This window comes from Hylobates moloch, unplaced genomic scaffold, assembly GCF_009828535.3.
Source record: "Hylobates moloch isolate HMO894 unplaced genomic scaffold, HMol_V3 SCAFFOLD_2, whole genome shotgun sequence".
Lineage (NCBI taxonomy): Eukaryota > Metazoa > Chordata > Mammalia > Primates > Hylobatidae > Hylobates > Hylobates moloch.
In genome coordinates this window covers 162,394,358-162,418,822 of record NW_026652277.1, presented here as the reverse complement: position 1 = coordinate 162,418,822, position 24,465 = coordinate 162,394,358, and the positions used below count along the sequence as shown (strand labels likewise).

Sequence of the window (24,465 nt, the reverse complement as noted above, 5' to 3'; positions counted from 1 at the left end):
TGCGTGATCTGTGGAGAAGTTTCTTAACTACACCAACCTGAAGTTCCTCATCTGTGAACAGGAGGATAAAAATAGTACCTGCCATGAAGATCTTCAGAGATAACATAAATAGCTTATTACAGGGGCTACAAATAAATAACACTGGGTGAATATGAAGTTAGTATTAGAACTAACCACCTTCTAATGTCAGAGAGGGCTTCATAGTGGAGGTGCCATTTGACTTGGATTTCAGAGGATGAGTCAGCATTAACCAGGAGAAGAATGGGGAGGGAAATACAGTATTCAAAAGCAAGGAGCTGTTAAAGTGTCTGATATTTCTGCAGAACAGAAAAAAGTTGTCTGGGTGTGGTGGCTCACATCTGTAATCCCAGCACTTTGGAAGACCTAGGAGAGAGGGTCCCTTGAGGCCAGGAGTTTGAGACCAGCCTGGGCCACATGGCATGACTCCACCTCTACCAAAAAATAAAAAATTAGCCAGATGTCCTGGTGTGTGCCTGTAGTCCCAGTTGCTACTTGGGAGGCTGCGGTGGGAGCATTGCTTGAGCCTGGGAGATTGAGGCTGCAGTGAGCCATGATCCTGTAACTGTACTCCAGCCTGGGTGAAAAAGCAAGACCCTGTCTCAAAAAAGAAACAAACGAAAAAACAAAACCCAAAACCAAAACAAAACAAAAAAGCAAAAAGTTTTGGTGGTATATTGAGGCCAGTATGGGAAGAGACTGGTTTGTTATTTGTGGATTTAAGATGGAATCTTATAAATGAATTAACTGATTTCCATTCAAGGGTGGTACACATTTTGACATTCCATTCATCTTCCAACATATAGCAATGATAGACAAAGAAAAACATAAAAAGCCAAAAATGGATAGTTAGGCTCAGAAACATGGTAAGCATCTCTGTGGATCAGAAATGAAAAGTACAGCATGACTGAAGCCATGAGCTGGATGGGAACCTGGTCTGGAAGCAGGAAGTAGTTGCCTCTGCCTGCAGGTTAAGGGATGGGGTGTAAAAAATGTTCCACTAAATGTAGGGAGAGCTAGCTAGGTTCACTCCATGATGATAATGGAGCTTCCTCACTTGTGAAAGGAGCTAAAGATAAAGGGAGGAAACAGTTGCCAAATCACTGCCTGAGATGACACATTTTGCTAGTTGTGGGCCTTGGGAGGAAGAGATACAGACACAGGCACCAAACCAGGAACTAAATTTAGTCACCAACTGGATCAGTGACAGGATATACAGATGTTTCTTGACTTACCATGGGGTTACGTCCTGATAAATCAGTAATAAATTGAAAATATCTTAAGTTGAAAATGCACTTAATACACCTAATCTACTGAACATCATGGCTTAGCATAGCGTGCCTTAAACACGTTCAGAACACTTAAATTAGCCCACGATTGGGCAAAATCATCTAATACAAACCTATTTTATAATAAAGTGTTGAAAATCCTATGTGAAGGTATCATACCACATATTACTAGCCCAGGAAAATATCAAAATTCAAAATTTGAGGTGCAACTTCTACTGAATGCATATTGCTTTTGCTTTTGTACTATCATAAAGTCATTGTAAGTCAAACTATCCATCATAAGTTGGGGACCATCTGTGCAAGATTCTCTATGATTAAATTAGGATATTATTGTAGAACTAGTTTTGCAGTAACTAGAGGTAAATTCTAAACCGCAAAAGAGAGAGCCATAAGCACAGATGGGAAGAGAGAGAGAAAGTGAGAGTGTGTGTGTGTGAAAGAGAGACACACACACACACAGAGAGAGAGAGAGAGAGAGACAGAGACAGAGAGAGAGAATGCCATATAGACAGACAGTAAGGCAGAGAAAGAGAAGACATACAACTTTTTCACTTGCAATTCTGCAAATTTAAATTCTGTCATAGCCTGGATATTTGTGTCCCTCCTATTCAATCCCCACAAATTTATACATGGAACCCCTAATCCCCAATGTAATGATTTTAGGAGGTGGAACCTTTGAGAGTTAATTAGGTCATGAGGGCTTCACCCTGATGAATGAGATTTGTGCCCTTATAAGAAGAGACCAGAGAGAGATGATTTTATCCCTGGCCATGTGAGGATATAATAAGAAAATGGCCATGTGTAAACCAGTAAGAGGGCCCTCACCAGACACCAGCTCTGTCCACATCTTGATGTTGGACTTCCTACCTTCCAGAACTGTGAGATAAACATTTGTTGTTTAAGCCCCTCAGTCTATGGTACTCTGTTACAGCAGTCCAAACTGACTAAGACAAATCCCAGAACACATTTACAAGTAATAATGCTAAGAAAGATAGAATACAGAATAAAAAATTAGAAGATAGCTTCATTTTAAATTACATAAAAAGTTAAAAGCTTGGCAAAATGTTTAAGTACAAGGTTCAAAGAAACTTTTAAAAATTTTTGAAGAAAAATCAGGCACCAATAATAAAATGTCAGTTGGTTTTGAAAAAATTTAGAAATATCAGAAAAGAAAATGCCTTCCTTGCAATAGCTCAATAGATGGCATAAACATTGGGCACTTTCAAAAAAGAGTATTAGTAAATTGGAAGCAGATTTGAAAAATTGATATAAGACGTAAGTAGCATAGAGAGATAAAGAGATTAAAAAAGAGCTAAGATATGAAAGAAAAATCACCCATCTCTAACATAAATCTAACATTACTCCCAAAAGAAGAGAATGAGGAAAATGGCAGAAAAACACTATTTGAAGACCTTTTAAAATTTTCCATGCTTGAAAAAAGATGCAAGTTATCAATTAAAGCTTCACTCAGAGGATTGAGCAGTATAAATAAAGTCCATAACTAGAAACATTGCAGTAAAGTTACAGTATATCAAGGATGATGAGAATGCCTTAAGAGAGAAAATCAAGTATGATGAATGATAGACTGATAGCAGAAATTGATCAACGTGATAGTTGTTAGAAGACCAATGATCAAAATAGTCAAAGTGCCAGGGGTGAAAATACTTTTATACCCACCTCAATTATCATTCAGTTTTGAGGTGAAAATAAAGGTATTACAATACACACAGAGACTGAGAATTTACTACCTATGGATCCTCATTAAAAGGGACTATTCAAAGAGGCACCCTCCTAAACAGAAAAGTGGATCCAGTGGGAAGCTATATGATAAATGAAACAAAGATGATCCCAGAAATAGGAAAACTTGTGATTTCTGATTGAGAAATAACAACTTAATCATAATAATTTATGATTAAGAATAATAATACACTTAACATTTTTAATGGAAAAATAAATATGTAGACTGCAATAACAAGAGAGTAGTCATTCAAACAGGAGTTACAATATGCTAAGTTATGTTATATTTATGGTGAATTTAGAAATACTAAATTAAACATCAGAGAAATTGCATGTGAGAAAGAAAAAAGGGAAAAATAAAAATAAATGAAATGAATGAAACCAAAACCGCAAAATAAAAATGCTGTTAAATGTAAGTAGATTAAACTTACCTATGGAAAGGCACAGATAATCTTGTTACATCAAAAAAATCAGTATGTAATCATATGGTCCTATAAAAGAAATGGCAAAAACCAACCAACCAACCACACATAAAGTTTGAAAATAAAAGGATGGAAATACTAACAAAGTTGTAACTCCGGCAACAAAAATTAAAGAGAGATATAAAAGACTTGGAAAACAAAATTAGCAGTTTTGATTTAGGTTTACATAGAATGTAATATGATTTGACTGTGTCCCCACCTCATCTGGAATCGTAATCCAAATTGTAATCTCTGCATGTTGAGGGAGGGACCTGGTGGGAGGTGATTGGATCATGGGAGCAGTTTCCCCCATGCTGTTCTCGTGATATTGAGTGAGTTCTCACGAGATCTGGTTGTTTGATTAGTATCTGGTGCTTCCTGCTTCTCTCTTTCTCCTGCTGCCGTGTAAGACGTGTCTCTCTTCCCCTTCACCTTCCACCATGATTGTAACTTTTCTGAGGCCCCCTCAGCCATGCAGAACTGTGAGTCAATTAAACCTCTTTTGTTTATAAATTACCCAGTCTCAGGTAGTATGTTTAGAGCAGTGTGAGAATGGACTAATATAGAATGTTTACAAAATTTGATTATGTAATAAGTCACAAATAAATGCTAATAATTTCAAGAAATTGGTATCATAAATATCATATGTTCTGAACAAAATGAAATGAATTTAGAAATAAAAAAATAGTAAAAATTTCCCATATGCTAAGAAATCTATAAATACACATTCCAATGTCTCATTCTAAAGAAATGATTTAGAATGGAAAAACAAGGAGATACAAGTAAAGCAAAATTCCCAGTAAACGTATAGCTCTGAATGTTTTATTATAATGAAAGCAAAGAATATAAATAAGATAAACATCACCTCTAGGAGCTGGAAAAAGAATAACAGAGTAAATTTTTTAAAAATTTAAAGAAATAAGGGTAATAAGAGCAGACATTAATGAAAGAGAAAAAATAAATAGGTAGAAGGAGATGTAGGAAAGATTTCTGCAACTCTGAGATAGGAGACTAAAACACATTCCTGGTTGTAGAAAGCTAAATTTTATATATTGCAGGAGGGTCTGTAAGTAGGACACTTTGGAAGAAACGTGGGAATATCTAAAAAGTTAAAGATGCACATATCCTATGATCATGGAATTCCACTTCCAGACACATAGGTAGCCCAGAAAGACACCTGCATATATGCACAATGGAATTGTTAGTTGCAACATTTTTGTGATAGCATAACATTGTAAATAATTTAAATGTGCATCAATAGGTAGAGATATATTGTGGCATATTTCTTCACTGCAGTACTATGCAGTATTGAAAATGAACTAGAGATACATGTATCAAAGTGAAAACATTACAAAAACATAATAGTGAAAATTAAATGTCTGCATTAATGTTATTACTTATAGTTTTGTTAAAATATTATTTGTAGATAGTAAAAGTGCAACGGAGGCCGGATGTGGTGGCTTGTGCCTGTAATCCCAGCACTTTGGGAGGCTGAGGAAGATAAATCTCTTGAGCCTATGATTTTGAGACCAGCCTGGGAAACAGAGCAAGACCCTGTCTCTACAAGGAGAAAACAAAACACAACAAAACAAAAAAAGCAAGGAAATGATCAACATCACATTCAAGTTAGTGTAATGTGAGGAGAATGAGAGGGAAATGAAAAAAGGAAGGAGTACACAGAGAGATAACAGTATACTTAATTCTCTTAAAAATAATCTCAAAAAGAAAAAAGGCAGAAAGAAATGGATGATCAATGAGTTAGAATATGAATATAATTGAAGCCTTTGATACTGTATTGTTGAAGTGCTTTCTAAGTGTGTATCTGTATCTTACTGCAATAGAAGGGTATAAGCACAGAAGCTTGGTTTTGAGGGAGGTCTATGGCAATCTCTGTCCTTTGGCAGTGTGCCTTCCTGTTACTATCATGACGCCTCTTTTCAGTGAAGATTCTTGAAAGAGTAGTCTGCAATGCTGTCTTTATTTCTTCAATTCCCACTCATCTCTCAACCCACTCGGATTGGTCTTGTAGCCCCACACAATAGTTAAACTGTTTTTGCCAAATCTCTAGTGAATCTGTCCTTCGTTTTTTCTTTTTTTTTTTTTTCGAGATGGAGTCTCGCTCTGTCACCCCAGCTAGAGTGCAATGGCATGATCTCGACTTACTGCAATCTCTGTCTCTGGGGTTCAAGCAATTCTCCTGCCTCAGTCTCCCGAGTAGCTGGGATTGCAGGCACCCACCACCACGCCCAGCTAATTTTTGTATTTTTAGTAAAGACGGGGTTTCACCATGATGGCCAGGCTGTTCTCGAACTCCTGATCTCGTGCTCCACCCACCCTGGCCTCCCAAAGTGCTGGGATTACAGGTGAGAGCCACCGTGCCTGGCCAAGAGGAGCTTGTCCTGTGTTTTTTCACACTGACGGTATTGGAAGGTTTGGACCTACCTTTCTCTTGTATTCCTCCCTCTGCTCCACGACAACCTTCTCTCCTGCCTCTCTTTACTTTTTCTCTGGCTGTTAACGGCACAGTCCCCTTGCTGGACTTCTATTGCCTTTCTAGGGCATGTTGGTTTTCCTTTGGATTCTGATGTTGAGCGTTTGTCATTCTATACATTCTCTGGGTGATCTGACCAAAACATGAGACTTCTACTCTTTATACAGTGACAAGTCACCATTTTATATCTTTATTCCAGATTTTCCTCCCAATATCTAACCCCTTATATACTACTGTATACCAAGTATTTCCACTAAGATGTCTCACATGTTTATCAAACTCAGTATCTTTACTGCTGAAACAATACATACATTTCTAACTGTGTTCTTTATGGCGCTAAGTCATTTATTGCAATTGTTTAAGCTAGAAACTTCACGATTTTCCCTGGAACTTTGCTCTTCCCCACTTTCTACATTGTCTTCCTCCTTCTTCCGTCTTCTCTTGCGCCCTTCCTGCAGCTCCTTAACTCCTCTCCCTTCCTTCCTCCCCTTCTTCCCAGTCCTCCTTTCATTTCTTCTCCTCTTCCAGGTGGAAAGTGCCGTGGCATCCATCTTCGCCCTGATCTCTAGTCCTTGTTTCCCTGCCCTACTTCTCAACAAAACAGCAACAATGCAAACAAATATCCTAACAGTCTACTATGCAGAGTTTTGTTCTTGAAATACCTATTTGCACTTTACCATTTACTTTGGTGGCTTTGGGCAAAATTCGGAAGCTCCGTTTGCTTTAATTTCCACTTCTGTAAAGTGGTTATAAAGTGGATATAATAATAGCATCTGAGCCAGAAAGGTGGCTATGAGAGTTCAATGCCAGTGTCTTGAAAAGACTCAGGGCAGTGCCTGGCACACGCGAGCATGATATCATTATTAAGCTTTGTTTCCCTCCCTCCTTCCTTCTTTCTTTTCTTCCCTCTGTGTCCCAGACTGGAGTGCGGTCGGCTCCCTGCGGACTCCCTGCGTCCGGCTCCCGTGGTTCTCCTGCCCAGGCCTGCGGGATGCCTGGGATTGCCACCGCGCACCACCACCCCTCCCTGGTTTTTCTCCTTTGGCTGGAGGCGCGGTTTCACCATGTCGGCCAGGCTGGTCTCCAGCTCCTGACCTCGAGTGGTCTGCCCGCCTTGGCCTCCTGGGGTGCTGGGACTGCAGACGGAGTCTCACTCACTCGGTGCTCGGTGTTGCCCTGGCTAGAGTGCGGTGGCGTGGTCTTGGCTTGCTGCAGCCTCCTCCTCCCAGCCGCCTGCCTTGGCCTCCCAGGGTGCTGGGATTGCAGCCTCGGCCCGGCCGCCGCCCATCGTCTGGGTTGTGGGGAGCTCCTCTGCCCGGCCGCCCATCGTCTGGGATGTGAGGAGCGCCTCTGCCCGACCGCCACCCCGTCTAGGAAGTGAGGAGCGTCTCTGCCCAGCCGCCCCGTCTGGGGGGTCTACCACGGAGGCAGGAAGCAATGTGGGGGCTGGATGTGGTGGCTCACGCCTGTAGTCCCAGTACTCTGGGAGGCCGAGGCGGGTTGATCACTTGAGTCTAGGAGTTCGAGACCAGCCTGGCCAACATGGCAAAACGTGTGAAGGGTACAACAGACAAACCAACCAACCAACCAACCCAGTGACAACAAAACAGGTCTACCCTGGAGTCATAGTCTAATTTTTTCTATTTTCCTCCCTTTCTGATCCTTTATCCCACTTTCTTTTTCTTCCTCTTCCTTCTCCTTCTTCTTTGTCAAATAGAGGATTGAGTTATTATCATTGATCCATACAAAGTCCCTCTCTCATTTATTTTCTTTAATTCCCACCCCCCATTTCTATTCCCCGTCTTCCCATGTGCAACCTTCCTAATATATTTGATATGCATCTTTTTGTTTGTATGTACTTTTAGAAAATGTTTATTGTTTTGTGTGCAAAAAAAAAAAATTAATAAAAAAAGAAAAAAAAAAAAAGAAGAGACAAGAAATCAGGGATGACAGCAGGCGCCATGTCCAGCTGTGAAGGTGGCAGGAAGAAGCCCCTGAAACAGCCCAAGAAGCAGGTCAAGGAGATGGACGAGGAAGAGAAGGCTTTCAAGCAGAAACAAAAAGAGGAGCAAAAGAAACTCAAAGCGAAGGCCGTGGGGAAGGTGCCCCTGGGCCACAGGTGGAATTAAGAAATCTGGCAAAAAGTAAGCTGTTCCTTGTGCCTGAGGAGATGATGACCCTTTATTTCATCGTATTTAAACATCTGTATTCCCTGCCATAACATCTTTTACCACCAATAGCTGGAATTAAGTGTTGTTTTGGAGCTGCTATACATTTAAGAATTAACCTTTGTTAAAAAAATAAAGAAAGAAAGGAGAAGAAAAAGAAAAAAAAAAGCTTTATTCATATTTTTTAGCTGTCATTGTGGTTTTTTAAAATAAGAGATGGGGTCTTGCTATGTTGTCCAGGCCAGTTTTGAACTCCTGGGCTCAAGATATCCTCCCACCCCAGCCTCCCAAATCGCTGACATAGGCGTGAGTCATCACATCCGACCTCTGTCATTGTTTTTATTACTGCTTCTATTATTATTATTATTATTAGAATGTCTATTGTCTGTCTTCATTATTCACTACTATGAGAGATTATTTCAATCAATGTATTAAGTATTATTTAAGGTGGTTAGTCTTCTGAAAAAATTAAGCAAGCTTTTCATGTTTTCACAGGTAAATGTCTATTAGTTGGATGCTTTAGAATCTCCTTTAAAAAGTTGAGTCTAGTTTTCCAGGAAGGATAAAAAACGTTTGTGGAGATGTCAGGGGTTTCTGGAGAAACATTCCTAACAGCTCTGTCAGTGCTGTGCTGATCTGGTATGGCTCTAAAATAGGAATTTTTGTGGCTTGGTTGTTAAAATATTGGTAGTTTGAAACTGTCAATGATGTGAGGGTTTGTACCACAGAAATTGACAAAAGCCACCAGTTAGGGCTCCTGCAACCAGAGACCCCATTTTACCAGCATATCACTGTATAGTTTTTGCTAAAGATTAGATCACTATGAAGTCTGATATAATGACAGAGCATCTTACTGTGAATTTTAATACATCTTGGGGTAAATTTTGCCTGCAAGGTTTAACAACTACTATATGGATAAGTCAATATAATAGTTACCTGTAACCTGGGCATTAGCACCATCATTCAATATCAAAGGAGTTTCCTTTGTATATTTTCTACTGGGTCTTTTGTATATTTCTATGTGTTTTCGAGTGATTCGTGGCCAAATGAAGTTTTTGAACCATCTTTTAAAAAGTTAAAGAAAAATACACTTCTTCAATGAAAAAGAAATACATATTTTCAAAGAAAAATTTCCCCTCAGTTTTAGAACTAAGTTAGGGCAAAATCAGATTTTTAGAATAATTTTTTAGTTTTACCTATAACATTCAAACTGGAAGAAAATAGTATGAGAAAATATCTTACTAGGCTCTGAATATTTATGATAATAACAAGTTATAATTTCCCCTATTGAAAAACCGTCTCATAAAATGCTCAACTGGTTGCTTGCTTTTTTTTTTTTTTTTTTTTTTTTTACTTACTAGTGAAAAACCACATGCAAGATCATTTTGAAATGGACTAGTTCGCGGGTTCCACTTCCTGTTGTGAGGAGTGAAATCTATCTTAGATGCTATAAAGTTCTCAAAGATTGTTTTCATTGTCTCATATAAACCAATTTAGGTTTCAAATTCATGTATGTTAAGTGAAACTGAAACTCCCTGAATTTGTTATTTCTATAATATGCAGTCTGTTTCTGGTCAGAGAAAACAGTTTTAACAGTTAATAATTTGCTTTAAGAGAATTACTGTCAGAACAGAGTTGACTCAATGACTCAATAACTAAGCTCCCTCTCCCACTTAAAAACAAAAAAAAGCCTTTCTTTGAGTTGGGTGCCCGTTCTGCTCGAGGTATTGTTCTCATCCCATTCTAGGCACAAGAACTTGGTGTAGACCAAGGGTTGGTCTTGGGCAGAATTGAGACAAAGCTCACATTTTGGGGCTTTCCCTGGAAGTAGCCCCTAAGGTTTGATGGTGGAGCCAGAGGGCTCCAGTCCCACTGGGTGCTCACAAGGAATGGGTGGAGGATACTCACTGGTACCCAGCTGGGAGCGATGGAAGGAGCATCATTTCCTCTCTGCCTTGGCTGATCCCATTGCTGCCCTCCAGGGACTTTCCTCTCATTTGTTCATCCGAAGGCTGCTCTTCTTGTTTGAACTAATGTAATTTCATCTTGTTCATTGGAGGCCTGAGCACTCTAGGAATGACTGTTAACAACGCCCTTTTCTCCCTATTCCCCTGGTTCTTGGTTTGTCTCAAGTGCTTGCTAGGGACTCCTGGACCCCAGATTTCCCAAATCTTACCCAGAATCTACATTCACCTATTCTCTTCTTTGTCTTTAGTCCTGGCTCTCAGCTAAAAGTTAGCCACTCAAATAATATACATATTTGGGCAAAAATATTTTGCCAATAGGTACTAGTTGGGTTTTACTGATCTCAGAGAATTGGCATATCAAAAAAAGGTCCCAGGAGTTGATTTGAGGGAATGATAGGAACTTTAGAATACAAGACAGGTCAGTGTGGGAGATATCTGTGAAGTGAGGCTGAGACTAGGTCCTTTTCATGATAACTTGCCTGGATTTTAGTAACATGCCATGATTATAACATGTCTGTCTTTGCTTAAAATTTAAGGCAATTACTGCCATCTTTACGGATGATTAATTTTTGGGGGATAAATTTTACTCTAACATTTGTCAGATGAAATGTCAGTGCAGTATTTCTTGGGATCTATATTTCCCAGGAAATATAATTTAAACACTTTAGCTTTGTTATAATTGCTGAAGGAAACATAAATCATGCTTATGAAAATCATGATTTCTTCTGTTTATTAGATATAAAGTATTTGTTTATCTCAACGATATAATATTATATTACATATACTCACATAAAGGAATGTTGTTTAGTTCTCAGAGGATTTTCGCAAGTAAGTCTTGTAAAATCTTTATAAGACCTATAGGATTAGAATTATTATGAATATCTTCATTTTATAAATGAAGAAGCAGATTCAGAGAGTGCTATTTTCTTGGGCAACACAGCTACTAATTATAATAGCTAGGAATTGGTTCCAGGCCTCTAGATTTAAAGACCTTCTTCTCTTTTCACTATGTCATATCCCTTCTTCAAACATGCAGTAGAACCATATACAACAGCTATGAGATCAATAGTTAGATATGTAGAATATAAGCCAGGAACCTCTAGAAAACATTATAAAATGCTGTACTAAGATTACATACCAAATTTTGGAACTGCTTTTCATTTTTATGTTTTTTTCCCCGAGTTCTCTACCTGTTAATGGAAAAGGTTGTCTTTCAAATTTAAATCAATTCAGCTTAGATATTTGTAAAGAAAAAACAAATAAAACTTCTTTAAGCAAAAATTTTTTTCTCTCTCTCTCTACACACACACACACACACACACACACACACACGTATTTGAAAGTACTTAAAAATATTTTTTATTTTTGGTGATAGTCTGATTGTATGTTTGTTTAAAATATATTGTGGAAAAAATGTATATTTCATATCTATTGTCTTATGTCTGACTTGAAGATTTGAAGAGCTAGTACAGAATAGTAGGTGGTAACTAATTTATCTTCCATAAAACGTGAGAAATATTCAGAGATATTTAAAGACAGAATAACAAACTTTAATTTGTCTGTAAATAAGAATTTCCTGATAAGGAGGGTTGATTGCTACTGAACTCTTACTAAAAGAGGTTGTGGAATTTCATTTTCTGGGATATTTAATTCATGTGGTTTAGGTGTAACCCTATGTGGTAGCAGGACTATGAACTGAATAGTCAAGTGACTCTAATATTTTGAGATTGTAACAATTATCTTCCAGGTTTATCTGAATAATCATTGTTATTTAGAAATTGCAAAAGAAGCAGATATATTTTTCCTTCTCTCACAAAAACACAAAAGGGGAAATATTTTTTGATTTTTAAAACTTCCGTGAACACTGTGCTATCATAACTGAAGTAGTAGTGAGAGAGCGGCTCGTGGGTGGGAACAGGAAACATCAGTGATAAATGCTCTGTGACATTTCTTTTTTTTTCAGGTTCAGCTCAATGTATATTGATTCTAATTAGCACATTTTGTGCCTCAGCTAGTAGCTCCCCGTTAAGCTCTGCCTGGAGAGTTTTTTTTTTTTAGATTCCATCCTGCTCATAAACACTGCCACCTCCTCCCTCCTTCTCTCTTTACAAATGTTACAACACAATCAGAAATTTCCTCTTTTCTTTCCTTCCTGCATTTTCAGCAGGTTCCCTTGCGTCAGAAGCCGAGGAGGAAAACTCAAGGTAATTAGATCTCTTTTGTTTCTTTATCTCCTTTTTGTGTGCGTTGAGTGTGGCTTTTCTCCGGGGTGCCTTCCTTGGGATCAGATTTTTGTCTGTCTTAATGCTAATAAGAGGAGGTGGACGGCAGATTAATTTTTGGTTATTGTTGAATCGATTTTAAGAAATGATGACATGCTGTTCATTTGGATTAATCCTTCGTGGTATGTCGAAAGAGCTTAGAAAAACTGGCAGTGAGTCGGGAAGTAGCTGTGTTTTGAGGTGGGCATTAACCCTTCAACATCTATTGCATAACTACGGCTGTTATTGTTGAGAGGAGCTATGTTACTGCACGGATATGCCTGCCAGCCTTACAATTTTAATTACATTCAACTTCTTCTTGGTGAATACTATTCTTAGACTAATACTTGCATATTAGTCCCGCTGCGCTGTTTCTTTGGCTGTATCTTATACCTTCTAAGCATCAAACGAATGTTTAAAAATAAAACAGACACATGGCTTTTTTTTTTTTTTTTTTGCATTGGTTTTGCATAGGCTTTGCATAAATCTTGGTGAAAAATCCACCTCCCCGGGGGGTTAACAATTAAAAGTTGCCTTTTACTCTGTCACATAAATCAGGATAATACTTTACCTACCAAATCAGGGGAATACATTATCTACCTCTTCATGTAATCATTGCAGGTTTTCTCACGATGAGTCGGAGGAGGATATCGTGTAAAGATCTGGGCCATGCTGACTGCCAAGGGTGGCTGTATAAGAAAAAGGAAAAGGGAAGTTTCCTAAGCAACAAATGGAAAAAGTTCTGGGTGATACTGAAGGGGTCGTCACTGTACTGGTATAGCAATCAAATGGTGAGTCTGCTTTCTTCCTCCTGTTCCCAGCCGTTTTAATGAGGGATACGTTAAAGGGATCAGGTGATCCCAGTGGGAAAGTTCATTTTGATTTCTGGGAATTGGAGCGGAGTAAATAAACAAATAAGTTATAGAAGCCATTTCTGGTCCAGTAGATATGTAGGTTATGCTATTGTGTTTTATGGAGAAGAAACCCATCCTGTTTGACTACTCTGGTTGGGGAGGAAGGGAGTGTGGACGTTTACATCCTTGCTAAAGGAGACTTTTAAGTTCTGTTATTAATGTTACTATTCCACGAGGGATTCTAATGGTTTCAGGATTTATGTGGGCATCACTTAACATGGCACCTTTACATAGTTAAGGTCTCTCTGCTAAAAGGAGACTCGGCTTCACGACCTACAAGGGTGTCAATTGATTCAGTTCAGAGAAGCTTTTTCAATCTCTCCTCCTTTACTTTCTTCTTCCCCTTCTTTCCCCGACCTTCTTTATCAGATGGGTTGGTTTGGAATCGCTAACCCCTATGCCAGCTTTGCATTGGCAACTGTCGCCTCTTGTCCCCTGGTGTGCTCTGTGATGGTGTTAAACTGGTCGTGCTTAGACAACATTTGAAAAGATAGTTGCCTAGTTTATTCCTTAAAAAGTCAGTATACTGTTGTGGTCTGCTTCCCAGGCTAGTTTTCTTTTGAAAATGGCTGGAAATAAAGTTATTGTTAGAAACTGTGCTGATCTTTCATGACCTGAATCATGTTGAAAATGACAATGTTGTTGAATGTCGAATGAGGAGACATTTCCAAGGAGGAATGCTCTCCACAAACCCAGTGAGGTTTGATTGCTGCTCTCAGGAGAGTGTGAGTCCCTTTGTAGTACCGTGAAGATCAGCATTGGAGGGCCTTTAGTCCATTAAGGGAAAAGTACTTAGGAGATGCTTATAAGCCAGGAAAGTTCTTTTTATGGACATTCTTCTTGTGAAATGACGTGGGCATGCCTGTCTTTCAAGCAACAGAGCTGTACATCGTGTAACTTTATAAATGCAAAATAAGTACTGCATATTGTTTGTGGGCCAAATTTTTAGTTGATAAATTTACATTCACTGGCCACTAATCAATTTTTGTTACTCACATACACCTGGGCACCTGTTCATTAAAGATTTGGCTAAACCAGACCCAAATCCAATTCCAGTGCTGGTAATAAGCACTCTCCTCTCTGCTCCTCTGCCCCCAAACATACTGCTCCAGCTTCACCTCATGAAAAATGTGGCACAAAGCTCCTCTTTGGGTTCCGTAAAAATACATTTTTTTTCAAGCATTTGGTGAGTTATAACAACTTATCAAAGTTTTAAGGGATTCACAAAAAGTCACTGGCAGAGTGTGCAGTTTTCCACTGGCAACCTTTTTCTCTCTTTTCTTCTCCCCTCCTGAATACATTCTTCATCTTGGGTATGGTTTTACCCAAATCAAGGCAACCTGGGTCTGCCGTCTTGCCTTCTATTGTAAGAGTTTTCCTAAACAAATACAGGTTCCTTCTTAAGAGGAACTAAGGTTAATATAAACGTCTCTTTTTTGTTTCATATTATTTCAGGCCCTTGTTTTGGGGTAGTTGTGGCAAGCGATAGTTCTCTACATCTTTTATAACATGGGAGAACCTACTGATTTACCTTTTAATAGTGGTCAGGGCATTTCCAGAGGCTGTTGGAAAGATTGGATGCTGGTGGAGCTTGGCATGTCTGTGGGAAGTAATAAAGCTCGGATAGAAGCAGGACGTTCATCTTCTCAGGGAATCAAATTATTTAGCAAATATGTTCTGGCTGCTGTCCCTGTCTTCATAGAATTTAAAGGAAGTCCTTCTGAACCACACAGGCTTCCAGATTGGGCTGGCTTGGCCTCATCAGCTCATTCAGCTTATGATTCTCTTAGAGGAGAAATGAGTTACCTATTTTAGGCATTAGGAACTTCATGCTTCCACAAGGAGCAGCAGTGTTGACAGACTAGGCTAGAAAGAGGAAAGGGATAGAGCCTTAGATACACTCACACATTCCTGCCCTGGCTTGCTTTCATGGCAACACAGAAAGCAATATTCAGGTTGCAAAGCATGTACTTGAATACAGTTGGGTTAGCAGCACTGAATGGAGAATAAGCTTGCCGTTATCTGGCTAGGGAACTATAGGATTAAACTAATGGTATGCAAACTAATGGTTATAAAACTTAAGGTATGTAGAGGAATTCTCCCTCTCTCTTCCTCTCTACCACAAAGACACACACACACACACACACACACACACACACACACACACACCCCGAAGCTTAATTATATGTTTATTGTGGGGGAAAAAAGGCTACTCAATGAATGCTTAATTAGCAGTGATATTCCTCTTGTCCGTGTGGACACCAGCTGTGAAATAAGACCCAAGCACGTCCTGTCAAGCCAAGAAGCTTTATTTACTTTCTGCCACTTAAAAGAATTCAGATTCAACAAAGTCGCTCTCAAAGCACCTAAGCCTAAGCACCTAAGGGCAGAATTCTAATTCTACCTTCCATGTTCCTTAACCTTGGGTTACGACCAGCCCCGTGCCTACACATCCTCATATAGCCTAATGCTGAGAGGTAGCAGAGTCCATAGCATCTTAGGAAGAGCCACCTGTTACTTAGTGTCTACTCTAGGCCACGGGATAGATGATTCAAGGTACCTTGCATATATGCTCTCATTTACTCCTCAAAATCACCCTGAGAGGTAGTAATTGTCTCCACGTTTTGAAAGTGGGACAGACTGAAATGCAGAGAGACTGCGTCAATTGTCCCAAGTCACATGGGAGTAAATGGAAAAAAACAGATTCACATTCAGGTCCCTTGGACTCCTAAGTCCATGACTTATAGCATGCCAATCCGACTCCCTATCAGGGCCAGGATACATGACACCATTAAGACAACCCTGTTTTCTGCCTTCAACGGGGTTCCGAGAGAACAGCTCTAGAAATGAAATTTAGGGCAATTCTCCTTTGAAATTACATGTGATCTCATTGTCATTGAATCCCTTTGCTTTTCTCTCTCTATCATTCCCTGACACTGCGTGGGAAGACCAGCCTAACCTCTCTTCTGTTTTGTGCTGTTGTTACCCAGTTACCTGATGCATAGTCTACCTTTTTCTTTCACCACACGTTGCTACTTCGAACTGTACTACCTAGAATTCATTGAGAAAGGTCAAGTCCAGAGGCTCATCTGCCATTTTTCACACCACATATTATGTGCTTAGAGTGTGACACAGCACACAAGATTACTCACCAAGTCCTACAAAACCATATGCAAGTTTAACAGCCATAGAAATCCAGGCTGGTAAAATCTTGGATTTAAAATCCACAGTTTTGTTTTCCCTTGCCCTCACGAGAAAGTACAAATTCACTTCCTGGCTTATGGGAATCACCTTAACTGGTAACCTTTTTTACTTCCTCACACTTGTCAGCCCTATCCATTTAAAGATGGCACTTCCTTCAATTCCTGTTAGCACGTGGGCTGGCTCTCTCTAAGCCTTCGCATATGCTGTTTCTCTGCTCAGAAAACTCTGTCTCCACGCACTGAAGTCTTTCTCCTATCCAATTCCATCAAGCTTATCCCTCCTTATAGGTCAAATTTTAGCTTAAATAGCCTTCTAGAGGTACGTACCTTCTCCCCTGACCTAAATTTGGCTTCCTCTCTCTGCGCCCTGAGCGGCCTATACTTTTCTTTACTTTCTTTTTTTTTTTTTTTTTTTTTTTTTGAGACAGGGTCTTGTTCTATTGCCTAGGCTGAAGTACAATGGTGTTATCTCGGCTCAGGGCAACCTCTGCGTCCCAGGTTCAAGCGATTCTCATGCCTCAGCCTCCTTGAGTAGCTGGGATTACAGGCATGCACCACCATGCCCGGCTAATTTTTGTATTTTTAGTAGAGACAAGGTTTCACCATCTTGGCCAGGCTGGTCTCGAACTCCTGACCTCCAGTGATCCACCTGCCTTGGCCTCCCAAAGTGCTGGGATTAAAGGTGTGAGCCACCTCGCCTGGCCTATACTTTTCATACTATCATACTTGTCCTCTTTTTTGGGTACTTGCTTGTCAGACTTGCTGTTTTCCATAATTGATCATTTCTGTAGGACAAGATCATGGGTATATCTTCAGCAACTTACTCTGTGTCTGACAGTTAATAGGCTCTCAATTAATAGTTCTTGATTTCATATATAAATAAAAATTAAGAATCTTCGGCATTTACATTGCCCATGGGAATTTCGAGAAATGGAATCATGCGTAAGGACTGATTTTGACAGAAAATAATTTTCCGGGAAAGGATTTCCACCTCTATTCTTAAAAACAGATATGAGAAAAGCAGCAATCTGAATTTGCTGGAAAGGCCCCAAGGTTCCGATTAGGTCCTGCACAGCTGCTCCCGTTTTCCTAACACATTATTAGGATCTTTGAGAAGTAGAGGTGGGAGACGCGCATTCTGGGGACTAATGTGAACAAAGGAATGAAAATATAAACGAGGTGTGCCAACCCATGTGTTAGCGATTATATTGAATTCTCATAATAGCTGAGCAAGATAGATTTTATTATTCCCATTTTTCAAGGGAGTTTACTGAAGCTCAGGGAATTTAAGTAACTTGCTCAAAGTCTCATAAGGAGTAAATAGCAGAGCTGGGATTTAAAACAAAGGTTTCCCAACAACAAAGCCAGGCTCTTTTCCCCAGGCTGCATGGCTTCTCCATTTAGAGGTGACTTAGGGCCAGTGAATGGGGGACTGAGACACGTAGTGATAGTGTAGGAATGTGGATTTGATCCAGCAGGTAGTAGGGAGCCACTGCCTATTCTTGAGCCGGAAGGTGAGCTCGTGAAATTGGCATGTGAAAAATATGAACTTAGCAGCAATAAATTGGATGTTTTGGAGAGTGAGGGAGCTGCCAGAAGGCCAGTTAGGAGATGGTGAGAAAATGCAGGCATTCAGACACGAGCTCCTGGACTAGAGTGCCAACAGTGAGAATTTAGGACACACTATGCAAATAAAAAGGGGCAAGGTATGAAGAATGCTTGGATATAAGACACAAAAAATTTGAGGCTAAAATAAGCATGATTCCAAGTTTTAGAGTCTGGGGAGACTGGGAAAATAATATGAGAACTGAGGGACAAAGAGTTTGTGACTAAGAAGGGTGGAATTTCATTTAGATGCACCGTTGCTTACTTTTTTTGGTGTATTTTAGTTTTGTACATTGTTTCTTTGTATAAAGTTATACTTGTGTTTTTTAGTTTTCATTTATTGACACCATTTGTGCCATTGCATCACCAGTTCAAGGAAGCCTTGAGGCCCCTGGGCCTTGATTAGAAAAAATGAATCATCCAACTATCTGTTTCTCTCTCTCTCTTTTTTTTTTTTTTTTTTTTGAGATGGAGTCTCACTTTGTTGCTAGGCTGAAATGCAGTGGCACGATCTTGGCTCACTGCAACCTCCGCCTCCCGGGTTCAAGCGATTCTCCTGCCTCAGCCTCCTGAGTAGCTGGGATTACAGGCGTGCACCACCATGCCCAGCTAAGTTTTGTATTTTTAGAAGAGACAGGGTTTCACCATGTTGGCCAGGATGGTCTCGATCTCTTGACCTCATGATCTGCCCGCCTCAGTCTCCCAAAGTGCTGGGATTACAGGCATGAGCCACCGCACCTGGCCCCAACTATCTATTCCATAAAAACTTTAGACAAACTGAAGAGGTTTGTAGGTTAATATCTGGTTTAGTATATATTACAGAGACTTTGATGTTCTTTGAGGATCCAATGTGTCTGCACAATTGTGATTGTGTTTCTCCTTTACTTTCTGAATGGTGAAAGTTTTGCATGTTTGGGGATTGAAGTAACTGTCTGCATGAGATGTGTTCCATCTCTAGTTGCATGCACACTTCATGTGAATTTCAGAGGATCTTAACTTTGGAAGGCATATTTCTTGAAATCAGTTTTATGAGAATCTCTGTAGTGAAGATCTAATCACTTTTTACATTGGGCAGAATTTACGCATGTAGAAAATGTTACTTGAAAGTCAAAATTTTCTCTTTTCATGAGACAACTATTCTGAAGGTTTCAGTAAATATAGAGTACCTTTTTTTTTCAGCTCAAGAAAAATAAAGAACAGATTAATTTTCCCTGGGAAAGTGACATTAAGTCTTCCGAACCTTTCATCAGTAGGCATAGATTAGCATACATTTTGGAAAATGTCTGAGTGAGTTTACAATAGATTCAAAAAAATTTTATAGGAATTTATGAATACATTAGTCATAGCTTATTATATTCTTTCTCCCCCAGCTACAACATAAGCAGCAGAGGACGTATTCTTTACTTGTCTGATTTAAACTGTGTCTCTATATCCTAGAAGTTGGCAGGTACAGAGCATGTACCAGTATTTTTTGAAGGAATTGCTTAATTATTACATTACTTAATTATCAGTTAGTTGTATGAATCAACTAATTAAATTGAGCATTATTATTGAACACTGATGTGTTCCCAGACTTCTACCAAAATGAGAATTATGAGCTTTTAATTTATTTGAACTCTATATTTATTGTCTTAGCCAAGAACCAGCCTCTGAGCGAATCCCAAACAAAATTCCAATGTTTTGAAATGTTTCTTTAAGGTTGGGTGCGGTGGCTCACACCTGTAGTCCCAGCACTTTGGGTGGCTGAGGTGGGCAGATCACTGAAGGTCAGGAGTTCAAGATCAGCCTGGCCAACATGGCGAAACCCCCCTCTACTAAAAATATAAAAATTAGCCAGGCCTGGTGGCTATGCCTGTAGTCCCACCTACTTGGGAGACTGAGGCAAGAGAGTTGCTTGAACATGGGAGGCGGAGGTTGCAGTTAGCCGAGATCACATCACTGCGCTCCAGCCTGGGTGACAGAGCGAGACTGCGTCTCAAGAAAAAAAAAAAAAGTTTCTTCAGTGAAGACAATTCAAATTAACGATGTGAAATTGATGAACTTTTGGCCAACATATGTTCCTAGAATTTGTATTAGAAAGGAGAATGAGAAGGTGGAATGTTGACATGTCTAGACAGGGCAAAACGTGACATTTCAGCAGCTGTAGGTGACCGGTTTACCACAAGACAATGACTCATGGATGAAAGGGGTAAAAATGCTTGCTTAGTTAACATTTGGAAACCTAAATGTTAGAATGATTGAGGACTTTCTTGAATTCTGTTACTTCTGACATTCTAATTTCACATGCGTGGAAATGAATTTTTAAATGGACATTTAGTTTATTTACTGTCTATAATGTATTATTGTGTTCTAACAATTATTTTCCTTTGCCGATCCTTGAATGTATTTCTAAAATAATGGTTCCCCTGTCATAGCTTTATGGCCCCATTATCTGTAGTTGGGATAGGCAGTTCTCAATAACTTCTTGTTGCTAACTCCATGTAACGTGGGAACAATTGCTCATGTTGCCAATATTATTTTCCTTTAAATTCTTTCCAAACTTTTCAAAATTAATTGTGGAACACTGAGAGCCAGGAAATGTTGGTTTCTTTTGTCTTGTTCTCAGAAGGCAGTGATATGCTTGGGCATTGCCAGAGTGAATGCCATGGCTGGGGTATTTTAGAGGACAGTCTTCTTAGCTCACAGCAGTGAAATGCCCACTCAGGGGACACAGCCTCCCTCTTTGCTCTGGTGGACAGTGCATAGTACTTTTGTTGGTGTCTCCACAACTTCTTTTTTTTAAAGAAACAACAATATAGAATCCAACTTTTTGCTTTTTGGAAATTTAAAGTAACTGAAAAATGCTTTAAAAGATTATACAATAGGGCCAGGCATGGTGGCTCACGCCTGTAATCCCAGCACTTTGGGAAGCTGAGACGGGAGGATCACTTGAGGCCAGGAGTTTGAGACCAGTTTGGTCAACATGGTGAGACCCCATCTCTTAAAAAACAGCTAAAAATTAAAATAAAAATTATAAAAAAGGTTATACAGTAGTATGTGCTCATAGGAAAAATTTGAAAATAGAAGTAAGCGAAATAAAAAAAGAAGACAGACATGGAAGCAAACAGACAGAGAGAAATAAATGAATGAAGATCATACAGGCTTGGCCGGGTGTAGTGGCTCATGCCTGTGATCCCAGCACTTTGGGAGGCCAAGGCAGGTGGATCACCTGAGGTCGGGAGTTTGAGACCAGCCTGACCAACATGGAGAAACCCTGTCTGTATTAAAATATATGTATATATACAAAATTAGCCCAGTATGGTGGTGCATGCCTGTAATTCCAGCTACTTGGGAGAGTGATGCAGGAGAATCGCTTGAATCCGAGAGGTGGAGGTTGCAGTGAGCTGAGACAGCACCATTGCACTCTAGCCTGGGCAACAAGAGCGAAACTCCATCTAAAAAAAAAAAAAAAAAAAAAAAAAAAAAAAAAAAAAAAAAAAACATAAAAGTTCCTACCACCATGGCACGAGTTTAGACATTTTGTTGTATGTGTTTCCAAGCATTTGTTTCTATGTTTTACAAAAATAAAATAATATGATGCATGATGCTGTTGTCACTTGATTTTCTCACTAAGTAATACATAGAAACATATTTCCGTGTTGATACATGTATATCCACAATGTCATTTCTGATGGCTGTAAGAACTATATATGAATATACGATAGTTGATTTGCCAATGCATAGAATGTAAAATCAAAAATGGCTTTTATCTTAAAATCGTTTAAAATCGTTAACAGGAAATAGAGTACATAAGTGCATACACGCTAACTTAAATATAAATTGATATATATTGAATTGATATTTATAATGCATAAATGTATAAATTTTGACACATATATAGATATGTATGTGTATAAATATTAACATATATAGATATGCATGTGTATAAACATACGTATGTATATGTGTGTGTATATAATTTGATCATTCTTGAAGCAAGCCAGCAGTAAGGTGGATTTTGGCAGCATTGTATAAGGGACAAATGGCACCTGGATTCTAGTCCTGTACTTTATTATGAGGTCTTGTAGCTCTAAGTCAGTGATGCAAATCTCTATGCATCTATTTTCTTGCAAGTAAACGTTGACCAAGAACACTATCTCTATATTATTCAAAGCTACTTTGAGAAGATTGAATGCAGCTAAAAGCAATATTTAAAAAATCAAAGGAACGTATACAAACAAAAGCAATGTGTTTGCCTAAATATTGGGAATTTAGGATGCAGAAGAATTGTGCTAGGAATTTTCAGACACCAGGAAAGGTTTCTCTCAGTGACTATGACCTGTCCTGTGTAGGAAAGTCCAAAAATACACCTACCGACCCCGTGTAAAGGATGATTTTAAGCTACAAGATGGGAATGGACTAGAAGATATTGGGTACTTGTCAATACAGAGTTTTCCACCCTGGAGGAAGAGTTCAGTTAACACATGAGTTAATGGTGAGGGTGTGGGCACATTTCCCAAGCAACAGAATGCGAAGTGGCCCATGGGATGAGCTGAACTTTTCATTAGGTTTGAGGATTTCCCTGAGAAGTCTTTATCTGAAGATTTATCATCTGTCTGGAGCAAGCTCTTTTAAGGGTCAGGTTCCAGCTGCTTCTTCTACAGACAAGCTAAATGATAGACTCATCTATTACTGTGCTGCTGTGTTTAATCTTCCATAGAGCATGTTTCAAGACGATTTCAAAAGGAAACCATAGAGTGGAAAGTTTAAACAGATATTGAATATGTCTGTAAGGAGTCAGAATTTAGGGAAACATGTTTGAAACGATATCTTTAAAAAAGACGCAAGGAAGAGGCACGCTACAGGGAAAGATAATCCTGGGCTCACAATGTCAAATCTCCACATTCCCTCGAAAGAGAATGCATCCAATTTTAATTCTACCCTGATTCTACCCTGATGCTGAGGCTCCTTGACAGTCTAGGCAAACCACCCACCATCTCTGAGCCTCACCTCTATGTCTGTCTGTTCAGCAGAAGCATGAGTAGATGTCTGTTACCTGTGAAAGTGATGGTGCTCATTAACAGCACATCAGCCACTGATATTTTCACACCTTGAATCTTGTAAAACTTACCGTGGCAAATGCGTTTTCATTCTTTACTGACAAATAACGATTTCAGAGTAGTAGCTCTAAAATTAAAATTTTTTAATGAAGTTTACCATCTTAGCCATTTTTAAGGGTATAGTTGAGTGGCGTTAAATAAGTTCTTATTACTGTGCAACCGTCAGCATCATCCATCTCCAGAACTCTTTTCATCTTGCAAAACTGAGACTCAGTACCTATTAAATAATAAGTCTCTATTTCTTCTCCTCCCAGTCCCTGGCAACCACCATTCTACTGTCTGTCTTTATGAATTTGGCTACTGTAGTTCCCTCCTATAAGTGGAATCATACAGTATTTATCCTTTTGTGACTGGCCTATTTTACTTAGCATAATGTCTTCAAGGTTCATCCATGTGGTAGCAGGTCTCAGAATTGTCTTCCTTTTTAAGCTGAATCTTATCCCATTGATGTGTGTACCACATTTTGTTTATTCATTCATATTTGTTGACAGACACTTGGGTCGCTTCTACCTTTTGGCTATTGTGAATAATGCTGCTACGAACACGGGCCTACAAATACCTCTTTGAGACCCTTCTTTCAATTCTCTTGGTTTTATACCTAGAGGTGGAATTGCTGGATCATGTGGTAGTTCTATGTTAATTGTTTTTGAGGAGCTACCATGCAATTTTGCAGAGCAGCTACACTACTTTACATTCCCAACCATAGTACACAAGGGTTCCAGGTTCTCTACATCCTCACCAGTGCTTGTCACTTAATTAATTAATTATTTACAGTCGCCATCCTAATGGGTGTGAGGTACCATCACACGGTGGCTTTGATTTGCCTTTTCCTAATGACTCAAGTGACCTTGAGCAACTTTTACATGTGCTTATTGGCCATTTCCTTATCTTCTTGGGAGAAATATCTTTTGCTGGCCGGGCGCGGTGGCTCACGCTTGTAATCCCAGCACTTTGGGAGGCCGAGGCGGGCGGATCACGAGGTCAGGAGATCGAGACCACGGTGAAACGCCGTCTCTACTAAAAAAAATACAAAAAATTAGCTGGGCGTGGTGGCGGGCGCCTGTAGTCCCAGCTACTCGGCGAGGCTGAGGCAGGAGAATGGCGTGAACCCGGGAGGCGGAGCTTGCAGTGAGCGGAGATCGCGCCACTGCACTCCAGCCTGGGTGACGGAGCAAGACTCCGTCTCATAAAAAAAAAAAAAAAAATCTTTTGCCATTTTTGAACCGGATTTTCTTAGTAGTGGTGGTGGTGG

At 39.4% G+C, this 24,465-nt stretch overlaps 1 protein-coding gene across 2 annotated transcripts in view; it reads left to right on the top strand.

Moving 5' to 3' along the window:
- Nucleotides 1-24,465, top strand: part of IPCEF1 (interaction protein for cytohesin exchange factors 1) — a 211,335-nt gene that overhangs the window by 109,234 nt on the left and 77,636 nt on the right. Inside the window, exons 3-4 of one of the 2 annotated variants that reach the window (XM_032160933.2) lie at nucleotides 12,299-12,335; nucleotides 13,014-13,183. In XM_032160933.2, coding sequence (XP_032016824.1) covers nucleotides 13,025-13,183 — 159 coding nt within the window. In that variant the 5' untranslated portion in view covers nucleotides 12,299-12,335; nucleotides 13,014-13,024. Of the gene's footprint in view, nucleotides 1-12,295; nucleotides 12,336-13,013; nucleotides 13,184-24,465 lie in introns of both variants that reach the window. The other variant, XM_058435616.1, reaches the window with a different exon arrangement.